This window comes from Crinia signifera, chromosome 5, assembly GCF_055691185.1.
Source record: "Crinia signifera chromosome 5, ASM5569118v1, whole genome shotgun sequence".
Lineage (NCBI taxonomy): Eukaryota > Metazoa > Chordata > Amphibia > Anura > Myobatrachidae > Crinia > Crinia signifera.
In genome coordinates this window covers 332,295,855-332,317,034 of record NC_139221.1, presented here as the reverse complement: position 1 = coordinate 332,317,034, position 21,180 = coordinate 332,295,855, and the positions used below count along the sequence as shown (strand labels likewise).

The 21,180-nt window shown below is 53.6% G+C and overlaps 1 protein-coding gene across 1 annotated transcript in view; it reads right to left on the bottom strand.

Annotated features, from left to right (window-relative positions):
- The window catches only part of LOC146005650 (alanine aminotransferase 2-like), a 79,097-nt gene that overhangs the window by 45,775 nt on the left and 12,142 nt on the right, over positions 1-21,180 (bottom strand). The window contains exon 5 of the mRNA XM_083145041.1: positions 13,434-13,677. Coding sequence (XP_083001167.1) covers positions 13,434-13,677 — 244 coding nt within the window. The remainder of the gene's footprint in view (positions 1-13,433; positions 13,678-21,180) is intronic.

The window sequence follows — 21,180 nt, the reverse complement described above, 5'->3', positions numbered from 1 at the left end:
TATCATTCACGAACTGTTGGAAGACGGCAGGGGCGTTGCAAAGGCCGAAGGGCATCACCAGATATTCATAGTGACCGTCTCTTGTATTAAAAGCCGTCTTCCACTCGTCACCGGAACGGATTCGTATCAAGTTGTAGGCCCCTCGTAGGTCCAATTTGGTGAAGACAGTCGCTCCTCTGATCTTATCAAACAGTTCTGTGATAAGGGGTAAGGGATAGCGATTCTTTATAGTGATGTCGTTCAGGCCTCTATAGTCGATACAAGGCCGAAGACCGCCATCTTTCTTTTTCACAAAGAAAAACCCAGCCCCGGCCGGAGAGGTAGAAGGTCGGATGAACCCCTTGTTTAAGTTCTCTTGGATGTACAAGGACATGGCCTCAGTCTCGGGTAGCGACAGAGGATAGATGCGGCCACGAGGAGGAAATTTCCCAGCCATCAATTCTATTGGGCAGTCCCAAGGCCGGTGGGGAGGTAAAGTGTCAGCACCTCCTTTACTGAAGACATCTGTAAATGGACGATACGGTACGGGTATAGACAAGGGTGGAGCTGAAGAAGATGAAGAGCAGTTATCCTCACATTGTGGATGGGTCTGGTAGACCGGAAGGATCTGAGGAATGCAAGTAGACTGGCAGACTGTTCCCCAGGCTTTGATCTCCATAGTGGTCCAATCAATTTGTGGATTATGTTTGGAGAGCCAGGGAAGACCCAGGACCATTTGATGAGAAGATTGTGGAAGAATGAAGAATTGAATGGTCTCTTGATGTAAGGCTCCGATGAGCAACTTCAGCGGAATGGTTTGATGAGTGATTTGTCCACTCCGAATTCGACTCCCATCCACAGCCGTGAGGACCAGCGAATGATCCAGAGGTTGCACAGGCAGGGCATGCTGGTTGACAAAAGAAGAAGAAAGGAAGTTCCCCGCTGCTCCAGAATCCAATAAGGCCTGAAGTCTTCTCTCGCCTTGGGGACACACAAGAGTCACTGGAATAATAGAGTCAGTAGAAGAGGGAGATGAAAACAATACTCCTAATCGGACCTCCCTCGGGGGGATTAGGAGCGGTCGTTTCCCGGCCGCAGTGGGCAGGCAGCCAATAGGTGAGCAGATGAGCCACAGTACATACACAAATTCTCTCGCCGTCTTCGGAACTTCTCCTCGAGGGACAGGCGGGAACGATTGATTTGCATGGGTTCATCAGCTGGTGCAGCAGGCGAAGGAATTGCCTTGGGGCCCGGAGCAACATTGGGAGAGAAACGAGGACGAAGGCGATCAGAACGATTCCTCTCAAGTTGGCGTTCTTGGAGTCGCAGGTCGACTTTGGTACATAGGGAGATGAGTTCTGCCAGGGTGGAAGGAGGATCGCGAGTTGCTAACTCGTCTTTGATGCGCCCAGCCAGACCGTTCCAGAAGGCAGATACGAGAGCCTCTTCGTTCCATCGAAGTTCGGACGCCAGGGTTTGGAACTGTACGACATATTGTCCCACTGGGCGACTGCCTTGACGAATCCTCAGGATCTCCGTGGCTGCAGAGGACACTCTGCCGGGCTCGTCGAATATACGACGGAAGGAGGCCACAAACTCTTCATAATTATTGAGAAGAGGGTCCGCACGCTCCCAGAGGGGGGACACCCACTCCAGGGCTGGACCAGCCAGTAGGGATACGATGTAGGCCACCCGGGTTTTGGGCGAAGGGAAATTGGAAGGCTGGAGGGTAAAATGCACGTCACATTGATTTAGGAATCCTCGACATCCTCTCGGAGACCCGTCATATTTACTGGGTGTCGACAGCTGTAGATGGTGAGGAACAGATGGACTCGCAGGAGCAGGAGGGGCAGAGACTCCAGCAGTGGGTGCGGCCGAAGCTGAGGGAGCCGCCTGAGGTGGTGACAAGGACTGGAGGAAGTGAGCCACTTGACGCTGGGTGGTTTCTACTTGTTCCAGGCGAGCCATGATGCCTTGAAGAACATCCGTCATGGAAGCCTGTGCTTCACCCGATTCCATCGGGTCAGTGCAAACTGTCACGGCAGAAGGGCTGGATGGAGTCGTGTGGTGCACAGAAGCTGGAGACGGACCAGGGCGAGTAGGATTGAAACGTGCAGGTTTAATAACTGGTTTCATAAATAATAAGTTCACTTAAATACTTCTTTAAGTGGCAAAAGAATAAATCAATAAGTCCAGCACAATATACTGCCAGTGGTAATTCTGGAACCAGTCTTTAGGTGAGCCAGAGTACATAGAAGAAGATGCAGGAAGAGGTTGATTTGATGATGGAAGAAATGGATCCGGAAGACTGGAAGAGGATGGAATGGATGGATGATGAAGAAAGGGAATCCTGGAACAAGCAGGAGCCAGCACTAGATAGCGCTTGCAGCATTGGTGTCAGGAGAAAACCTTCCTTGGATAAGGTGCAGGGAGCAAGGCACCAGAGTCAGGAGAGAGAACCAGGATCCAGGAGTCAGCTCGGAGATGTGAACGACTCAGAAGACTCATTGCACTGACACGGATCAGCCTGGGCAGCTCCACTATATCCCCAGGGAGTGGCTGCCATTGGCTGTCCGTGCAGGATGAGGAGGAACTCTCTACTCTGGCCCAATCCGCTACCTGCCCTTACTCAAGATGGCGCCGCCGGCCTCCCGGCGCCGCAATCGTCAAGGACGCTGCTACCTGATGCTCCGTCGCTGCCGCCTCTACCCAGCGCTGCCCCCACCTGCCCGCCTCAGAGTGGAGCCTGCACACGCTAGCCGGCGGCGGGCGCGGACGGGTGAGTACTGTACCCGCCGCGCTCCGTCGCGGCTGCGTGTGACAGGTGGTAATTGAGGGTAGGAAGCTGGGTGCCAGAATGCTTTTAAGGGATCGGTTTTTCTTAAAAATAAAATTCGGGTTTTTCGGTAAGGTTCCTATTAAGAGAGGATCTTGATGTAATATATTATAATTTTTACATATAATATTTTTAACCTCGGTATGATGGCTTGTGAATGTACTTATAAATCCCATTCTCGTATTGTTTAGGTTGGCATCTGAATACGTATCTCTCGCTTTCTTTTTCGGACTGAGCAGTGTGTCTCGGTCCATATTCACTACCTCATCGAATGCCTTTTGGACCAAAGAGGCGGGATAACCTCTACTTTTAAAGGAGGACATCATCTTCTCCGCTTGCATTTCAAAATCTGATACTGAGGAACAATTCCTCCTAATACGTATGAGCTGTCCCTTGGGAATACTTTTTTCCAGGGTAGTGGAGGTAGGCTTGGCTCCCCACCTCCTTGGTATAGTTTTTAGTTACAATTTTATTATCTTTTATGGAGAGGGCCACATCCAGGAAGGAGATCTCCGTGGGGTGAAAAGTGTGGGTGAACTGTAAATTATATGAGTTATCATTAAGTGTTTGAACAAAATCAAGTGCTGTTTGTGCATCCCCGTCCCAAATCATAAAAAGATCATCTATGTACCGTCCATAGAGGACCAGGTTCGCGTCACAGCCGCCGCCCCACACATGTTGGTCTTCGACCTCCCCCATGTACAGGTTGGCATAGCTGGTCCCCATGGCGGTACCCATCACCTGCAGATAATGAGTGTCTTGAAACTAAAAATAATTATGTTCTAAAATAAAAGTGATACAGTTGAGAAGAAATTGTCTGAGCTCCACCCCCAGATCACCATCTTCCTCCAGACGTTTCTCTATAGTTCGACGTCCCAGGCCATGTGGCCTGAGTCCACAAACTTCTAATCTTTCATTTTTTGTGGACTCTTTTCTTCAGCCTAGGGTCTCCACCCTCAGGTCACACATCAAGGATACTACATCATTCCTTAAACTCATCAAAGAGACTACATGGAAAGACTCTTACAATTTCCTCACGCTCGACGTCACGGGCCTGTATTCCAACATCCCACATGGCCTGGGACGTCGAACTATAGAGAAACGTCTGGAGGAAGATGGTGACCTGGGGGATACCAAAACACACCCTATTAGGAATTTTATAAATTGCAACACCACTTATACAATCTATGTTTTGTCCTGTGAATGCGGGCTCAAATACGTGGGCCGCACAACTAGGAAACTCCGTATCAGGTTCTTAGAGCACCGTCATAATATTAAAAAGAGTTTAATTTCACATAGTGTCTCTAGACATTTCTTCGAGAAGCACAACGCCGATCCCCAAAGCTTGGAACTGATAGGGGTGGAACATATTAAAAACACCAACAGAGGGGGGGATAGGTTCAGCAGATTGTGCAAACAAGAAGTTTTTTGGATGCACCTGCTGAACTCTATCCACCCAGAGGGCCTCAATGAGATGGTGGAACTTAACTCAGTCATTTAGAATGTATATTCCCATTCCATCACCATGTATGTCCGAACTCCACCATCTGTAAAAAATCATTCCACCCACTATAATGTGTGTGTGTATATATACCATCTGTGTGCACCATCCGTAAAACACCACCCCACCCATTGTAACATGTGTGTATATATGCGCCCACTCTTTTGGTGCAGTGCGCAGCCTGCAATAAAAATCGGATTGTGGGAGATTTGCCATATATACATTCTCCTTCCATTCACTCCTCTAAGAACTATAAATCATCATTATATACCATCTGTGTGTACCATCTGCAAAACATCACCTCAGTTAGTGGTTGGTGAGGCACTGCCATGGTGGAGCCCGTGCCAACGGGCTCTGTGGGGAGCACTGGGTCTGGGTTGCTTCTGCACTGACAGGCAGGTGTGGGAGCTGCCGCCTGCATAAGCAGCAGAGACAGGCAGAGCAGCTCCTGCCTCTCATTGCAGAAGCAACCTGGACCTGATGCTCCCCACAAAGCACGTTGGTGCTGGCTACACTGACCCGCAACCAGATTGCACCCTGTACAAAATCAGGCCAAGTGGGAGTTCGCAGCTGGCAGCATAACAGTGTCAGCATTACTCACTAGAAGCAGCTGGTTGCGGGCTCCCGCTCGGCCTCATTCTGTACAGGGTCTATAATTACGCTGGCGGCCCTGCAGTTTTAGAATTGTACTGGCACGGGGGCACTTGCCCGGGCCAAAACTATGATTTCTGGCACCCGGGTCAAGGTAGTAGTCTGGTGCCCCCCCCCCCCCCCTCCAAAAAAAAGAAAAAACACCACCACAACTATAGACTTTGCCCTAAGTGGCACTGCCTGTGGCTATTTTTATGCACATACATACTGTAGTAATAATTGCCAACATACCTCTGACCTTTTGGCCGGTGTGGGCTTTGTGGCATCTCTCACTGTGCTGCTGGCTGCTGCAGCTCCTGTCTGCCTCTCCCTCAACAGGGATTATTGCGCAGCGGACCAGACTGTGGTGCTGCGCCGGCATCTTCAATGTATGCTAGCACGGCGGGCTCTCGTCTGCGCCGTCTTACAGTTCCTACCACGCTGGGGACATGAGTGACTTTTCTGGCAAGAGGGACTCGGCCCTGAGCTCCAGCCATCTCCCGCATGACGGCTGCGTCCGCTCCCCGTCCCAGCTGCTCCCCTCGAATCCTTCTGGCTCTCTGCCCGCTGGTTTGCTGCGGGTCTGCAGCGCTCCTCTTGTCCACACAGCAGGCTCCGCTCACTCCCCTTGTCTCCGGCTCTGTCCCCTCCTCTGGAGCTGAGCGGGGAGCAGGGCGACGGCAGCGACGTGACCATAGGATTACAATGGGCAATTGCGGCATGGAGAAAGCAGGCAGTGAGGAGCCTGGCCCACGCGGCGACAGCAGCAATTAGCGGACCTCTGCCTGTAGAAAGTAGAAACGGCACCTGTAGAGGTGCCTCAGTTACAGCCAGGGACGTGCTTTCTGCCTATATGAAAGCACGCCCCTGTCACTGAGGCAGATGTGATTGTCCAATCACATCTGCCTTAGTGACAGGGGCATACTTTCTTATAGGCAGAAAGCACGTCCCTGTCACTGAGGCACCTCAACAGGTGCCGTTTCTACAGCTTTTTTGAATGGGCTTTTACAGCACGGCGCTCAGAGCCGCCCGCTGCCCGCCCCCTGTTTTGGACCCTTACCATTGTCAGCGGGAGGCACCGCTCTTGGTGCCTCCTAAGACAGTAAAAACAAAACAAAATGTTAATAATAATAAAAAGCATACATTTATGACACATAATATGTGTCATATGTATTTGTTTTCTATTATTTTCTTATTTTGCTCATTAATGACAGGGGAGGCTCTGCCTCCCCTGACTGCACGTCCCTGACATCATCCCACCCATTATAATATGTGTGTATATGCGCCCATTCTTTCAGCATAGTGCGTAGCCTGCAATAAAAATCGGATTGTGGGAAACTACCATATATGCATTCTCTCTAAGAACTATGAACTATCATGATATATGTCCTTCCTCCATTCATTCTTATCTTTATAAATTTTCTTTGTTATAATAGTTCCATGTTTCACTTTTTATTATTCATTTATGATTATTTATTCCTTTTTTCTTGCATTTTCGGTTTTTATTTCATGAATACATCTTTCTGATCTTGATTCTTGTACTGCATCCTACTATATCCTCCTTCTCCCTCTGTATAAGTACCAACTTTGTAGTCCGGCCCAAATGAGGCATGTAAAGTGTACTCTAGTTTCCAACCACTAGAGGTCAGCCCTTTCACGTCTCTGGCCTAAGTATGAGATATGGACATCTCAAAATATCATTATATTGTTTTAGAAACTAAATGATATAAAATATCTCTATTAAATTGAAGTCAATACCATTATATGTCATTTTTCTGTACCCATACAAAACAACTCTAATGGACAAGCTCTGACATGCAATCCTCCCCCCCGCCATTAAAGCATAGAGGGGACGCCCTTACAGGTCGCACCACAGGTACTTCCTCCCTCACAGCCCACATACCACAATAGTGTGCCGAGCGTAGCGAGGCACCGTGCCCGTAGCATGGCGAGCGCAGCAAGCCTTGCGAGGGGACGCGGTGCTATGTTGACTGTGTCGACGCTTATAAAAAAAAAAAAAAACGTCGGCTTTTTTCACTGTCGACCTAACACCTGTCGACCTTATGACCCTGTCGACCTAATCCATGTCGGCCTTCAGTCAGGTCGACATAATGCAAGTCGACCTAATGGTGTAGACCTATGCTTGTAGACTCAAATGCAGTCTGACGAATGATTCCATTCCGTTTTTAGGGAGGGACAACAAGCTCTGACATGCAATCCTCCCCCCGCGCCATTAAAGCATAGAGGGGACGCCCTTACAGGTCGCACCACAGGTACTTCCGCCCTCACAGCCCACATACCATCAGGGCAGAATGACCTGGAAACTAATAGGTTGTTCCTCCAATTGAAATGCACATTCGATAAGGTCATCTCAGTCACCATGACTACCACACTAACAAAATTGATTGCACAAGCTAGCGATCATAATCTAAGCACTTTACAATTAACAAACTATGTTTTAGTGTATATCTTATTATTGTATGCTATTGTGTATGAATTTATAGTAACTTGCCTCCTACTTTAGCGCCCTATTTGTTTAGAAAATAGATTGGTTGATCTAATCAAGTTGGTCACATGACCCATGTAACAGGAAATAAATAGCCAGCCATGTTTTAAACCTGTTATCCTCTGACAAAGCTGCCTGGAGCAGCGAAACCGGTCAGGACTCAGGTCTCTATCTCCTTCCAGAATACCAAACTGGTACCCCTAAAGAACCCGGAAGTGCTTATTTGTGCACACACTTACCACCCTTTGTCCAATTGGACCACCAAGTCCTAGCAGCAAGGTTGAGGTCGAGGACTGTATCCCGATCTATTCCATCCAGCGGAGGGAGTCGGTTATTTGTGCCATCCTGGGCCGCTCCTGATCAACATCTCCAAGTCCTCCTCACCATCTGCTACTTTGGAGACAACCATCACGCCTCACCAGGACCTGGGGGTCCCCTTGGGCCACGCACAGATCCCAGTCCGGTAATACCACCTCCACTGGTTCCATTTGGATTACAAATTCCTACAGTAAGGTAGAGGTAGAGGACCCATCCCGCTCCAGTCCATCCAGCGGAGGGAGTCGGCAATCCGTGTCAACTTAAGCCGCTCCTTATTCTTACATCTGGTCCTCCCTCCCTACTGCTCCAATTGGGCATATCATTGCAGCTCCATACAGGACGATTTACATCTCAGCCCTATACAGGACTCTTGGGACTCTCCGGGCCATACATTTTCCCCAGTTTGGTTGGTGAGATATGAATTTTATGTGATTTTAGAGAATTATCAATGTATTCTGGCTATATGTATTTTAGACATTAAATCTTTTTGTACTAGATCAACCAATCCCTCATTTTTTTCACCCAACTTTACAGGTTTTATTACCTCACTTTTTACAAAGTTATACCAAGCGCAGCTCAACACCCCTTTCTTTTCTTGTTCATTCAGTACAGGACTAACTATCCTGTCCCAGAGCAGCAGCTAGGGAAACACAGCTCCAGCCAGGCGCACCTGCACCCAGACCCACTCTGTGTGGTCAGGGTCACCACCACCCCTTTTTCTTATATTAAATATAAGTTTCATAAATGTTTCAATAAAATAATAATAATAATAATAATAATAATAATAATAATAATATATTCACTATAAGAATTGAACCCAGGTCTCCCAGCATGGAGAACCACACACTTATCTTCTAGCCTACAACACCTGGTGATAGTGATGTGTACTCTGGAGTTTATGTACAGAGTGATCCATCGGTTATGCTGCATCAGCTGTGGGAACTGCAGGACGCTGTTTGTATGAAGAGATTTGCCTACGGGACCCGGCTCCACCTGACCACTGTACATTACACAGAGCTTGTACTGTACTGTACAGACGGAGCTGCAGCGCCGTTTGCAGAGAATGAGACGCACAGACAAGAGCATCCCATTCTCGGTGAATGGTGCGGCCCCATCTCTACTGTATATCAACCCACTACTGGATTAGTGGAGCAATATCCACCCAGTGGTGGCCATGTGTATTGCATGCCTCAATGCGTCTGAGCACGCTACAAAGGTGGCACACGGAAACCCTTGCCTAGGTACGCTGATGCAATGGCTCCATCTGTACAGTAGCGTATAGTAACAGCAGACATGAAAGCATGAATGAGTGATATGAGCCACATGAATGTAGAGCACCCTGCAGCCCTGCGGGAAGGCAGACAGTACTGTACAGAATGTAGAGCATCCTGCAGCACTGCGGGAAGGCAGACAGCACTGTACTGGATGTAGAGCACCCTGCGGGAAGGCAGACAGCACTGTACTGGATGTAGAGCACCCTGCAGCCCTGCGGGAAGGCAGACAGCACTGTACTGAATGTAGAGCATCCTGCAGCCCTGCGGGAAGGCAGACAGCACTGTACTGAATGTAGAACATCCTGCAGCCCTGCGGGAAGGCAGACAGCACTGTACTGAATGTAGAGCATCCTGCAGCCCTGCGGGAAGGCAGACAGCACTGTACTGAATGTAGAGCATCCTGCAGCCCTGCGGGAAGGCAGACAGCACTGTACTGAATGTAGAGCACCCTGCAGACCTGCGGGAAGGCAGACCGCACTGTACTGAATGTAGAACATCCTGCAGCCCTGCGGGAAGGCAGACAGCACTGTACTGAATGTAGAACATCCTGCAGCCCTGCGGGAAGGCAGACCGCACTGTACTGAATGTAGAGCATCCTGCAGCCCTGCGGGAAGGCAGACAGCACTGTACTGAATGTAGAACATCCTGCAGCCCTGCGGGAAGGCAGACAGCACTGTACTGAATGTAGAGCATCCTGCAGCCCTGCGGGAAGGCAGACAGCACTGTACTGGATGTAGAACATCCTGCAGCCCTGCGGGAAGGCAGACAGCACTGTACTGAATGTAGAACATCCTGCAGCCCTGCGGGAAGGCAGACAGCACTGTACTGAATGTAGAGCATCCTGCAGCCCTGCGGGAAGGCAGACAGCACTGTACTGAATGTAGAGCATCCTGCAGCCCTGTGGGAAGGCAGACAGCACTGTACTGGATGTAGAACATCCTGCAGCCCTGCGGGAAGGAAGACAGCACTGTACTGAATGTAGAACATCCTGCAGCCCTGCGGGAAGGCATACAGCACTGTACTGCATGTTTACATTTCTAGTTACAGTGCGTGATCTGCATGCAGCGATTCTGTATCCCAGCACTCACCTGTAAAGCATACAGTACTGCATTTAACATACATTAGAGTACAGTAGTTATTGGATAATATTACTTTGCTGTATTTCATTGGACACCTCACACATGCGCAATGGTGATTTTAAAAAGCGACATCTGGTGGAAGAACATGAGCATTACACTCACCAGCAATGCCATGCGCCACACTAGCCATATTGCTCAATAGTTCGCCGCACTGTGACATGTTGCAGTGTGCCTCAATTGGGAATCCATAGACACCTGTGAGAACGAGCATCTGTCCCCAGCATTGCTCCTGTGACCATGTGACCTGTGTCTATATAACCATGTGACCTGTGACCACCATCTCTCCCCCAGCATTGCTCATGTGACTATGTAACCATGTGACCTGTGACTGAGAGCCACCATCTGTGCCCAGCATTGCTCCTGTGACCATGTGACCTGTGACTATGTAACCATGTGACCTGCAGGACTGTCGAGCCCCTGTAACATTTCTAGGGAGTAGCCTAATAGTGGGAGGCATGGCCACATTTCACAATGAGGCCACGCCCCCAAAATGTTTCGAGGGGGGTGTGAAAAAACACTCTAAAGTCGAGAGCATCAGCATGAGCTGTCACGCTGTCAGCATTGCACATGCTGTAGAGGTGTGTGCTTCTGCTCAGGAAGGGGAAGGGGAAGGGGAGGGGGATGTAGAACCAGGGCCCCGCCAGGCCCCTCTATCCCGGGGTAATTATTCCCCCCCCCACCACCACCACCTCTCGGCGGCCCTGGTTGTGTGCTGCTGCTGACTGGGAAGGGTGAAAAGGGGGGAGGGGAGTCAGACCATGGCCCCCGCCGGGCCCCTCCAGCAAGCGCAGACTGGGTAATTAGTACCTGCTCCCCCCCTCTTGGTGGCCCTGGTGACCTGTGACCGCTATCTCTCCCCCAGCATTGCTCCTATGACCATGTGACCTGTGACCACCATCTCTCCCCCAGCATTGCTCCTATGACCATGTGACCTGTGACCATGTGACCTGTGACCACCATCTCTCCCCCAGCATTGCTCATGTGACCTGTGACCACCATCTCTCCCCCAGCATTGCTCCTGTGACCATGTGACCTGTGACCACCATCTCTCCCCCAGCATTGCTCCTGTGACCATGTGACCTGTGACCTGTGACCACCATCTCTCCCCCAGCATTGCTCCTGTGACCTGTGACCACCATCTCTCCCCCAGCATTGCTCCTGTGACCATGTGACCTGTGACCACCATCTCTCCCCCAGCATTGCTCCTGTGACCATGTGACCTGTGACCACCATCTCTCCCCCAGCATTGCTCCTGTGACCATGTGACCTGTGACCTGTGACCACCATCTCCCCCCCAGCATTGCTCCTGTGACCATGTGACCTGTGACCATGTGACCTGTGACCACCATCTCTCCCCCAGCATTGCTCCTGTGACCATATGACCTGTGACCACCATCTCTCCCCCAGCATTGCTCCTGTGACCATGTGACCTGTTACCACCATCTCTTCCCCCAGCATTGCTCCTGTGACCATGTGACCTGTGTCTATATAACCATGTGACCTGTGACCACCATCTCTCCCCCAGCATTGCTCATGTGACTATGTAACCATGTGACCTGTGACTGAGAGCCACCATCTGTGCCCAGCATTGCTCCTGTGACCATGTGACCTGTGACTATGTAACCATGTGACCTGCAGGACTGTCGAGCCCCTGTAACATTTCTAGGGAGTAGCCTAATAGTGGGAGGCATGGCCACATTTCACAATGAGGCCACGCCCCCAAAATGTTTCGAGGGGGGTGTGAAAAAACACTCTAAAGTCGAGAGCATCAGCATGAGCTGTCACGCTGTCAGCATTGCACATGCTGTAGAGGTGTGTGCTTCTGCTCGGGAAGGGGAAGGGGAAGGGGAGGGGGATGTAGAACCAGGGCCCCGCCAGGCCCCTCTATCCCGGGGTAATTATTCCCCCCCCCCCCCACCACCTCTCGGCGGCCCTGGTTGTGTGCTGCTGCTGACTGGGAAGGGTGAAAAGGGGGGAGGGGAGTCAGACCATGGCCCCCGCCGGGCCCCTCCAGCAAGCGCAGACTGGGTAATTAGTACCTGCTCCCCCCCTCTTGGTGGCCCTGGTGACCTGTGACCGCTATCTCTCCCCCAGCATTGCTCCTATGACCATGTGACCTGTGACCACCATCTCTCCCCCAGCATTGCTCCTATGACCATGTGACCTGTGACCACCATCTCTCCCCCAGCATTGCTCCTGTGACCCTGTGACCTGTGACCACCATCTCTCCCCCAGCATTGCTCCTGTGACCCTGTGACCACCATCTCTCCCCCAGCATTGCTCCTGTGACCATGTGACCTGTGACCACCATCTCTCCCCCAGCATTGCTCCTATGACCATGTGACCTGTGACCACCATCTCTCCCCCAGCATTGCTCCTGTGACCACCATCTCTCCCCCAGCATTGCTCCTGTGACCATGTGACCTGTGACCACCATCTCTCCCCCAGCATTGCTCATGTGACCTGTGACCACCATCTCTCCCCCAGCATTGCTCCTGTGACCATGTGACCTGTGACCTGTGACCACCATCTCTCCCCCAGCATTGCTCCTGTGACCTGTGACCACCATCTCTCCCCCAGCATTGCTCCTGTGACCATGTGACCTGTGACCACCATCTCTCCCCCAGCATTGCTCCTGTGACCATGTGACCTGTGACCACCATCTCTCCCCCAGCATTGCTCATGTGACCTGTGACCACCATCTCTCCCCCAGCATTGCTCCTGTGACCATGTGACCTGTGACCATGTGACCTGTGACCACCATCTCTCCCCCAGCATTGCTCCTGTGACCATGTGACCTGTGACCACCATCTCTCCCCCAGCATTGCTCCTGTGAGCATGTGACCTGTGACCACCATCTCTCCCCCAGCATTGCTCCTGTGACCATGTGACCTGTGACCACCATCTCTCCCCCAGCATTGCTCCTGTGACCATGTGACCTGTTACCACCATCTCTTCCCCCAGCATTGTTCCTGTGACCATGTGACCTGTGACTATGTAACCATGTGACCTGTGACCGCCATCACTCCCCCAGCATTGCTCCTGTGACCATGTGACCTGTGACCACCATCTATCCCCCAGCATTGCTCCTGTGACCATGTGACCTGTGACCACCATCTATCCCCCAGCATTGCTCCTGTGACCATGTGACCTGTGACCACCATCTCTCCCTCAGCATTGCTCCTGTGACCATGTGACCTGTGACCACCATCTCCCCCCAGCATTGCTCCTGTGATAGAGGGTTTGTTACCTGTGGGGTTCCCAGGGTTAATGACGCAGAGGACCTTTGGGTTACAGTATTTCCTCGCTTCGCGGAGAGACGTCTGGATATTGGCGACATTCACAGACCAGCCGCCCTCTTCCTCCAGCTTGTATTCCACTTTCACCGCTCCAGACAGCGCAATTGTGTCCACGTAGACCGTGTAATGGGGAACAGATACCATGATCCCTGTTTTCAGGGGCTCCTCATTATTTACCACCAGGGATAAGATGCTCTGTAGGAACAGAAGTGGTGTGTCAGACGTCGACTACTGTCTGCATGGGGAGAGCTGGATATTCCCATCCCGCCATATCACATATCACATTCACTGTAGGGAAGTTGCATGTACAATAAGAGAGAAATGAGCGCTATTATATAGAAAGGGAGGGTAGGTAATATTGTAATGAAAAGGAAAGAATTTAAGACAAGCGATAATAGATGAAAGAATATTTGAGACAAGCGGTAATGAGAAAAAAGAATAAAAAGTAGAAAGGCACCTGTAAGGGAACGGTTAATGAGATAATGTTTACACTCCTTTATAGAAGTGTTTAGTTGAAAAGTCCGTGGTGAGACCTGTAGCTTTCCCTACCTCTAACCAGACGCTTGCGTTCAAGCTCTCTAGTTGTAGAGACAACTGCAGTAAAAGGCACAAGAACGGATGCAATGGTGTCCTACTGTGAATCAGGCCCAATGAGGAGGGATCCTGCACTTTCCGTGAGGGCTGCTTCTAGGAAATTCCCAGCCTGGTTTCCAACCTAATCCAACACTGAAAGTTCCGCAAGTACCTTCAAGGTGCTGTTACATCCCTGCTACACCGGCCCCAGCATCCCCGCTACACCCGTGCCAGCGCTTCCCCACTACACCGGCCCCAGCATCCCCACTACACCCGTGCCAGCACTTCCCCACTACACCCGTGCCAGCGCTTCCCCGCTACACCCATGTGCCAGCACTTCCCCACTACACCCGTGCCAGCGCTTCCCCGCTACACCCGTGCCAGCCCTTCCCCGCTACACCCGTGCCAGCGCATCCCCACTACACCCGTGCCAGCGCTTCCCCACTACACCCGTGCCAGCACTTCCCTGCTACACCGGCCCCAGCACTTCCCTGCTACACCGGCCCCAGCATCCCCAGTACACCCGTGCCAGCGCTTCCCCACTACACCGGCCCCAGCATCCCCGCTACACCTGTGCCAGCGCTTCCCCACTACACCCGTGCAAGCGCTTCCCCGCTACACCCGTGCCTGCAATTCCCCACTACACCTGTGCCAGCGCTTCCTCACTACACCTGTGCCAGCGCTTCCCCGCTACACCCGTGCCAGCGCTTCCTCGCTACACCCGTGCCTGCACTTCCCCGCTACACCCGTGCCAGCGCTTCCTCGCTACACCCGTGCCTGCACTTCCCCGCTACACCCGTGCCAGCGCTTCCCCACTACACCCATGCCAGCACTTCCCCGCTACACCCTTGCCAGCACTTCCCCGCTACACCCGTGCCAACGCTTCCCCACTACACCGGCCCCAGCATCCCCACTACACCCGTGCCAGCACTTCCCCACTACACCCGTGCCAGCACTTCCCCACTACACCCGTGCCGGCACTTTCCCAATACACCCGTTCCAGCGCTTCCCCACTACACTGGCCCCAGCATCCCCAATACACCCGTGCCAGCGCTTCCCCGCTACACCCGTGCCAGCGCTTCCCCGCTACACCCGTGCCAGCCCTTCCCCGCTACACCCATCCACGCACTTAACCGCTACACCCGTGCCAGCGCTTCCCCACTACACCCGTGCCAGCGCTTCCCCACTACACCCGTGCCAGCGCTTCCCCACTACACCCGTGCCAGCGCTTCCCCGCTACACCCGTGCCAGCACTTCCCCGCTACAACCGTGCCAGCACTTCCCCACTACACCGGCCACAGCATCCCAACTACACCCGTGCCAGCACTTAACCACTACACCCGTGCCAGCGCTTCCCCACTACACCTGTGCCAGTGCTTCCCCCTACACCCGTGCCAGCACTTCCCCACTACACCGGCCCCAGCATCCCCACTGCACCCGTGCCAGCGCTTCCCCACTACACCCATGCCAGCGCTTCCCCGCTACACCCGTGCCAGCGCTTCCCCACTACACCGGCCACAGCATCCCAACTACACCCGTGCCAGCACTTAACCACTACACCCGTGCCAGTGCTTCCCCCTACACCCGTGCCAGCGCTTCCCCACTACACCGGCCCCAGCATCCCCACTGCACCCGTGCCAGCGCTTCCCCACTGCACCCATGCCAGCGCTTCCCCACTACACCCACTACACCCGTGCCAGCGCTTCCCCACTACACCCGTGCCAGCACTTAACCACTACACCCGTGCCAGCACTTAACCACTACACCCGTGCCAGCGCTTCCCCACTAAACCCGTGCCAGCGCTTCCCCACTACACCGGCCCCAGCATCCCCACTGCACCCGTGCCAGCGCTTCCCCACTGCACCCATGCCAGCGCTTCCCCACTACACCCATGCCAGCGCTTCCCCACTACACCCGTGCCAGCACTTAACCACTACACCCGTGCCAGCACTTAACCACTACACCCGTGCCAGCGCTTCCCCACTAAACCCGTGCCAGTGCTTCCCCCTAAACCCGTGCCAGCGCTTCCCCACTACACCGGCCCAAGCATCCCCGCTACACCCATGCCAGCACTTCCCCGCTACACCCATGTGCCAGCACTTCCCCACTACACCCGTGCCAGCGCTTCCCCACTACACCCGTGCCAGTGCTTCCCCCTACACCCGTGCCAGCGCTTCCTCACTACACCCGTGCCAGCGCTTCCCCACTACACCCGTGCCAGTGCTTCCCCCTAAACCCGTGCCAGCGCTTCCCCACTACACCGGCCCCAGCATCCCCACTGCACCCGTGCCAGCACTTCCCCGCTACACCCATGTGCCAGCACTTCCCCACTACACCCGTGCCAGCGCTTCCCCACTACACCCGTGCCAGCGCTTCCCCACTACACCCGTGCCAGCGCTTCCCCACTACACCCGTGCCAGCGCTTCCCCACTACACCCGTGCCAGCGCTTCCCCACTACACCCGTGCCAGCGCTTCCCCACTACACCCGTGCCAGCGCTTCCCCACTACACCCGTGCCAGCGCTTCCCCACTACACCCGTGCCAGCGCTTCCCCACTACACCCGTGCCAGCGCATCCCCACTACACCGTGTACTGGGGGTACCCATGCTTCCTACTTTGCCCATGTGATTAGTCTTTTCCTCTCTCCAGAACCTGGACCCAGATATGGGGTCTGACGTGGTCTGTAGTGAGGGTTTTGACAGTCATGGTATGAATAATAAACGGGGTGCATGGATTTGGGAATATTGGGACATGGAAAGAGATCTCACTGCAGATGGTTTATGTCAAGATGAGTCATTGTTCATGTCGGCATACCGTGTTCACAGTATTAAAGCCCAAGCCAAACACTGACCATGTCGTCATTCTGATTGATGACATAATAACTGGCAGTGTGGCGTAATGCCAGTTATTATACATTGCCAGACACTGATGACAGTAGGCACAGTGGAATGGGAGAGCAGTGATATATAGAGGGTTCCTGCCATAAATGGATGTTGGGATGTGGTCAGCGTCCTGGCAGGTGGGACTCCAGGAAATCAAAATAATGATGGCAGACCGCTGATATAAAGACCGGCATCAGAATACCAACATGACAACACTGGATTGGTGGAGAGGAAAAGGTTAGGTCTAAATAGTAGGTGGATAAGGGTGTGAGGGAGGGGAAGGTTAGGGACTGAGGAGGGAGGGGAAGGTTAGGGACTGGGGAGGGAGGGAGGGGAGGGGAAGGTTAGGGACTGAGGAGGGAGGGGAATGTTAAGTTGTGAGGGAGGGGAAGGATAGGGACTGAGGAGGGAGGGGAAGGTTAGGGTGTGAGGGAGGGGAAGGTTAGGGTGTGAGGGAGGGGAGGGTTAGGGTGTGAGGGAGGGGAAGGTTAGGGTGTGAGGGAGGGGAAGGTTAAGGTGTGAGGGAGGAGAAGGTTAAGGTGTGAGGGAGGGGAAGGTTAAGGTGTGAGGGAGGAGAAGGTTAGGGACTGAGGAGGGAGGGGAAGGTTAAGGCGTGAGGGAGAGGAAGGTTAGGGTGTGAGGGAGGGGAAGGTTAAGGTGTGAGGGAGGGGAAGGTTAGGGTGTGAGGGAGGGGAAGGTTAGGGTGTGAGGGAGGGGAAGGTTAGGGACTGAGGGAGGGGAAGGTTAGGGTGTGAAGGAGGGGAAGGTTAGGGTGTGAGGGAGGGGAAGGTTAGGGTGTGAGGGAGGAGAAGGTTAGGGACTGAGGAGGGAGGGGAAGGTTAAGGTGTGAGGGAGGGGAAGGTTAGGGACTGAGGAGGGAGGGGAAGGTTAGGATGTGAGGGAGGGGAAGGTTAGGTAATGAGGAGGGAGGGGAAGGTTAAGGTGTGAGGGAGGGGAAGGTTAGGGACTGAGGGAGGGGAAGGTTAGGGACTGAGGAGGGAGGGGAAGGTTAAGGTGTGAGGGAGGGGAAGGTTAGGGACTGAGGGAGGGGAAGGTTAGGGTGTGAGGGAGGGGAAGGTTAGGGTGTGAGGGAGGGGAAGGTTAGGGTGTGAGGGAGGAGAAGGTTAGGGACTGAGGAGGGAGGGGAAGGTTAAGGTGTGAGGGAGGGGAAGGTTAGGATGTGAGGGAGGGGAAGGTTAGGGACTGAGGAGGGAGGGGAAGGTTAGGGACTGAGGAGGGAGGGGAAGGTTAAGGTGTGAGGGAGGGGAAGGTTAGGGACTGAGGAGGGAGGGGAAGGTTAGGATGTGAGGGAGGGGAAGGTTAGGTAATGAGGAGGGAGGGGAAGGTTAAGGTGTGAGGGAGGGGAAGGTTAGGGACTGAGGGAGGGGAAGGTTAGGGACTGAGGAGGGAGGGGAAGGTTAAGGTGTGAGGGAGGGGAAGGTTAAGGTGTGAGGGAGGGGAAGGTTAGGGACTGAGGGAGGGGAAGGTTAAGGTGTGAAGGAGGGGAAGGTTAGGGTGTGAGGGAGGGGAAGGTTAGGGTGTGAGGGAGGGGAAGGTTAGGGTGTGAGGGAGGGGAAGGATAGGGTGTGAGGGAGGGGAAGGTTAGGGTGTGAGGGAGGGGAAGGTTAAGGTGTGAGGGAGGGGAAGGTTAAGGTGTGAGGGAGGGGAAGGTTAAGGTGTGAGGGAGGGGAAGGTTAGGGTGTGAGGGAGGGGAAGGTTAAGGTGTGAGGGAGGGGAAGGTTAGGGACTGAGGGAGGGGAAGGTTAGGGACTGAGCAGGGGAAGGTTAGGGTGTGAGGGAGAGGAAGGTTAGGGTGTGAGGGAGGGAAAGGTTTAGGTGTGAGGGAGGGAAAGGTTAAGGTGTGAGGGAGGGAGGGGAAGGTTAGGGTGTGAGGGAGGGGAAGGTTAGGGTGTGAGGGAGGGGAAGGTTAGGGTGTGAGGGAGGGGAAGGTTAGGGTGTGAGGGAGGGGAAGGTTAGGGTGTGAGGGAGGGGAAGGTTAGGGTGTGAGGGAGGGGAAGGTTAGGGTGTGAGGGAGGGGAAGGTTAAGGTGTGAGGGAGGGGAAGGTTAAGGTGTGAGGGAGGGGAAGGTTAGGGTGTGAGGGAGGGGAAGGTTAGGGTGTGAGGGAGGGGAAGGTTAGGGTGTGAGGGAGGGGAAGGTTAGGGTGTGAGGGAGGGGAAGGTTAGGGTGTGAGGGAGGGGAAGGTTAGGGTGTGAGGGAGGGGAAGGTTAGGGTGTGAGGGAGGGGAAGGTTAGGGACTGAGACAGGGAAGGTTAGGGTGTGAGGGAGAGCAAGGTTAAGGTGTGAGGGAGGGGAAGGTTACTGTGTGAGGGAGGGGAAGGTTAGGATGTGAGGGAGGGGAAGGTTAGGGTGTGAGGGAAGGGAAGGTTAAGGTTTGAGGGAGGGGAAGGTTAGGGTGTGAAGGAGGGGAAGGTTAAGGTGTGAGGGAGGGGAAGGTTAGGATGTGAGGGAGGGGAATGTTAGGGTGTGAGGGAGGAGAAGGTTAAGGTGTGAGGGAGGGGAAGGTTAAGGTGTGAGGGAGGAGAAGGTTAGGGTGTGAGGGAGGGGAAGGTTAAGGTGTGAGGGAGGAGAAGGTTAAGGTGTGAGGGAGGGGAAGGTTAAGGTGTGAGGGAGGGGAAGGTTAAGGTGTGAGGGAGGAGAAGGTTAGGGTGTGAGGAAGGGGAAGGTTAAGGTGTGAGGGAGGGGAAGGTTAAGGTGTGAGGGAGGGGAAGGTTAAGGTGTGAGGGAGGAGAAGGTTAAGGTGTGAGGGAGGGGAAGGTTAGGGTGTGAGGGAGGGGAAGGTTACTGTGTGAGGGAGGGGAAGGTTAGGGTGTGAGGGAGGGGAAGGTTAGGGTGTGAGGGAGGGGAAGGTTAGGGTGTGAGGGAGGGGAAGGTTAGGGTGTGAGGGAGGGGAAGGTTAGGGTGTGAGGGAGGGGAAGGTTAGGGACTGAGGAGGGAGGGGAAGGTTAGGGTGTGAGGGAGGGGAAGGTTAAGGTGTGAAGGAGGGGAAGGTTAAGGTGTGAGGGAGGGGAAGGTTAGGGTGTGAGGGAGGGGAAGGTTAGGGTGTGAGGGAGGGGAAGGTTAAGGTGTGAGGGAGGGGAAGGTTAGGATGTGAGGGAGGGGAAGGTTAGAGTGTGAGGGAGGGGAAGGTTAGGGTGTGAGGGAGGGGAAGGTTAGGGTGTGAGGGAGGGGATGGTTAAGGTGTGAGGGTGTGGAAGGTTAGAGTGTGAGGGAGGGGAAGGTTAGAGTGTGAGGGAGGGGAAGGTTAGGGTGTGAGGGAGGGGAATGTTAGGGTGTGAGGGAGGGGAAGGTTAAGGTTTGAGGGAGGGGAAGGTTAGGGTGTGAGGGAGGGGAAGGTTAAGGTGTGAGGGAGGGGAAGGTTAGGGTGTGAGGGAGGGGAAGATTAGGGTGTGAGGGAGGGGAAGGTTAGGGTGTGAGGGAGGGGAAGGTTAGGGACTTAGACAGGGAAGGTTAGGGTGTGAGGGAGAGGAAGGTTAAGGTGTGAGGGAGGGGAAGGTTAGGGTGTGAGGGAAGGGAAGGTTAAGGTTTGAGGGAGGGGAAGGTTAGGGTGTGAAGGAGGGGAAGGTTAAGGTGTGAGGGTGTGGAAGGTTAGGATGTGAGGGAGGGGAATGTTAGGGTGTGAGGGAGGGGAAGGTTAAGGTTTGAGGGTGTGGAAGGTTAGGATGTGAGGTAGGGGAAGGTAATGGGCCCTACACACATGCCGATGTGTGCAGGGCTACCTAGCTGCGCTATGTCGGGCTGTGCTGCGCCGCTATCGCCTAGCACACAGAGCTGACAGCCCACACACAGAGCGAGCTGTCAGCTCTGTGTGCTAAGCGAGCGGACAGCACCAGTGTTCTCCGGTGGGAGAACACTGCCGATGCCGAGATTGATGGACACTGTCCGTCAATCTCGGCCACCGATAAAGACGCGCGGGGACGCGCGCCGATGCAGATACAGCCCCCACACATACACCGATGTGAGGGCATTTGCTAAGCGACTTTGCAAAACTAAGCAAAATCGCTTAGAAAATGCCTTAATATCGGCATGTGTGTAGGCCGTATTAGAGTGTGAGGGAGGGGAAGGTTAAGGTGTGAGGGAGGGGAAGGTTAGGGTGTGAGGGAGGGGATGGTTAAGGTGTGAGGGAGGGGATGGTTAAGGTGTGAGGGAGGGGATGGTTAAGGTGTGAGGGAGGGGAAGGTTAGGGTGTGAGGGAGGGGAAGGTTAGGGTGTGAGGGAGGGGAA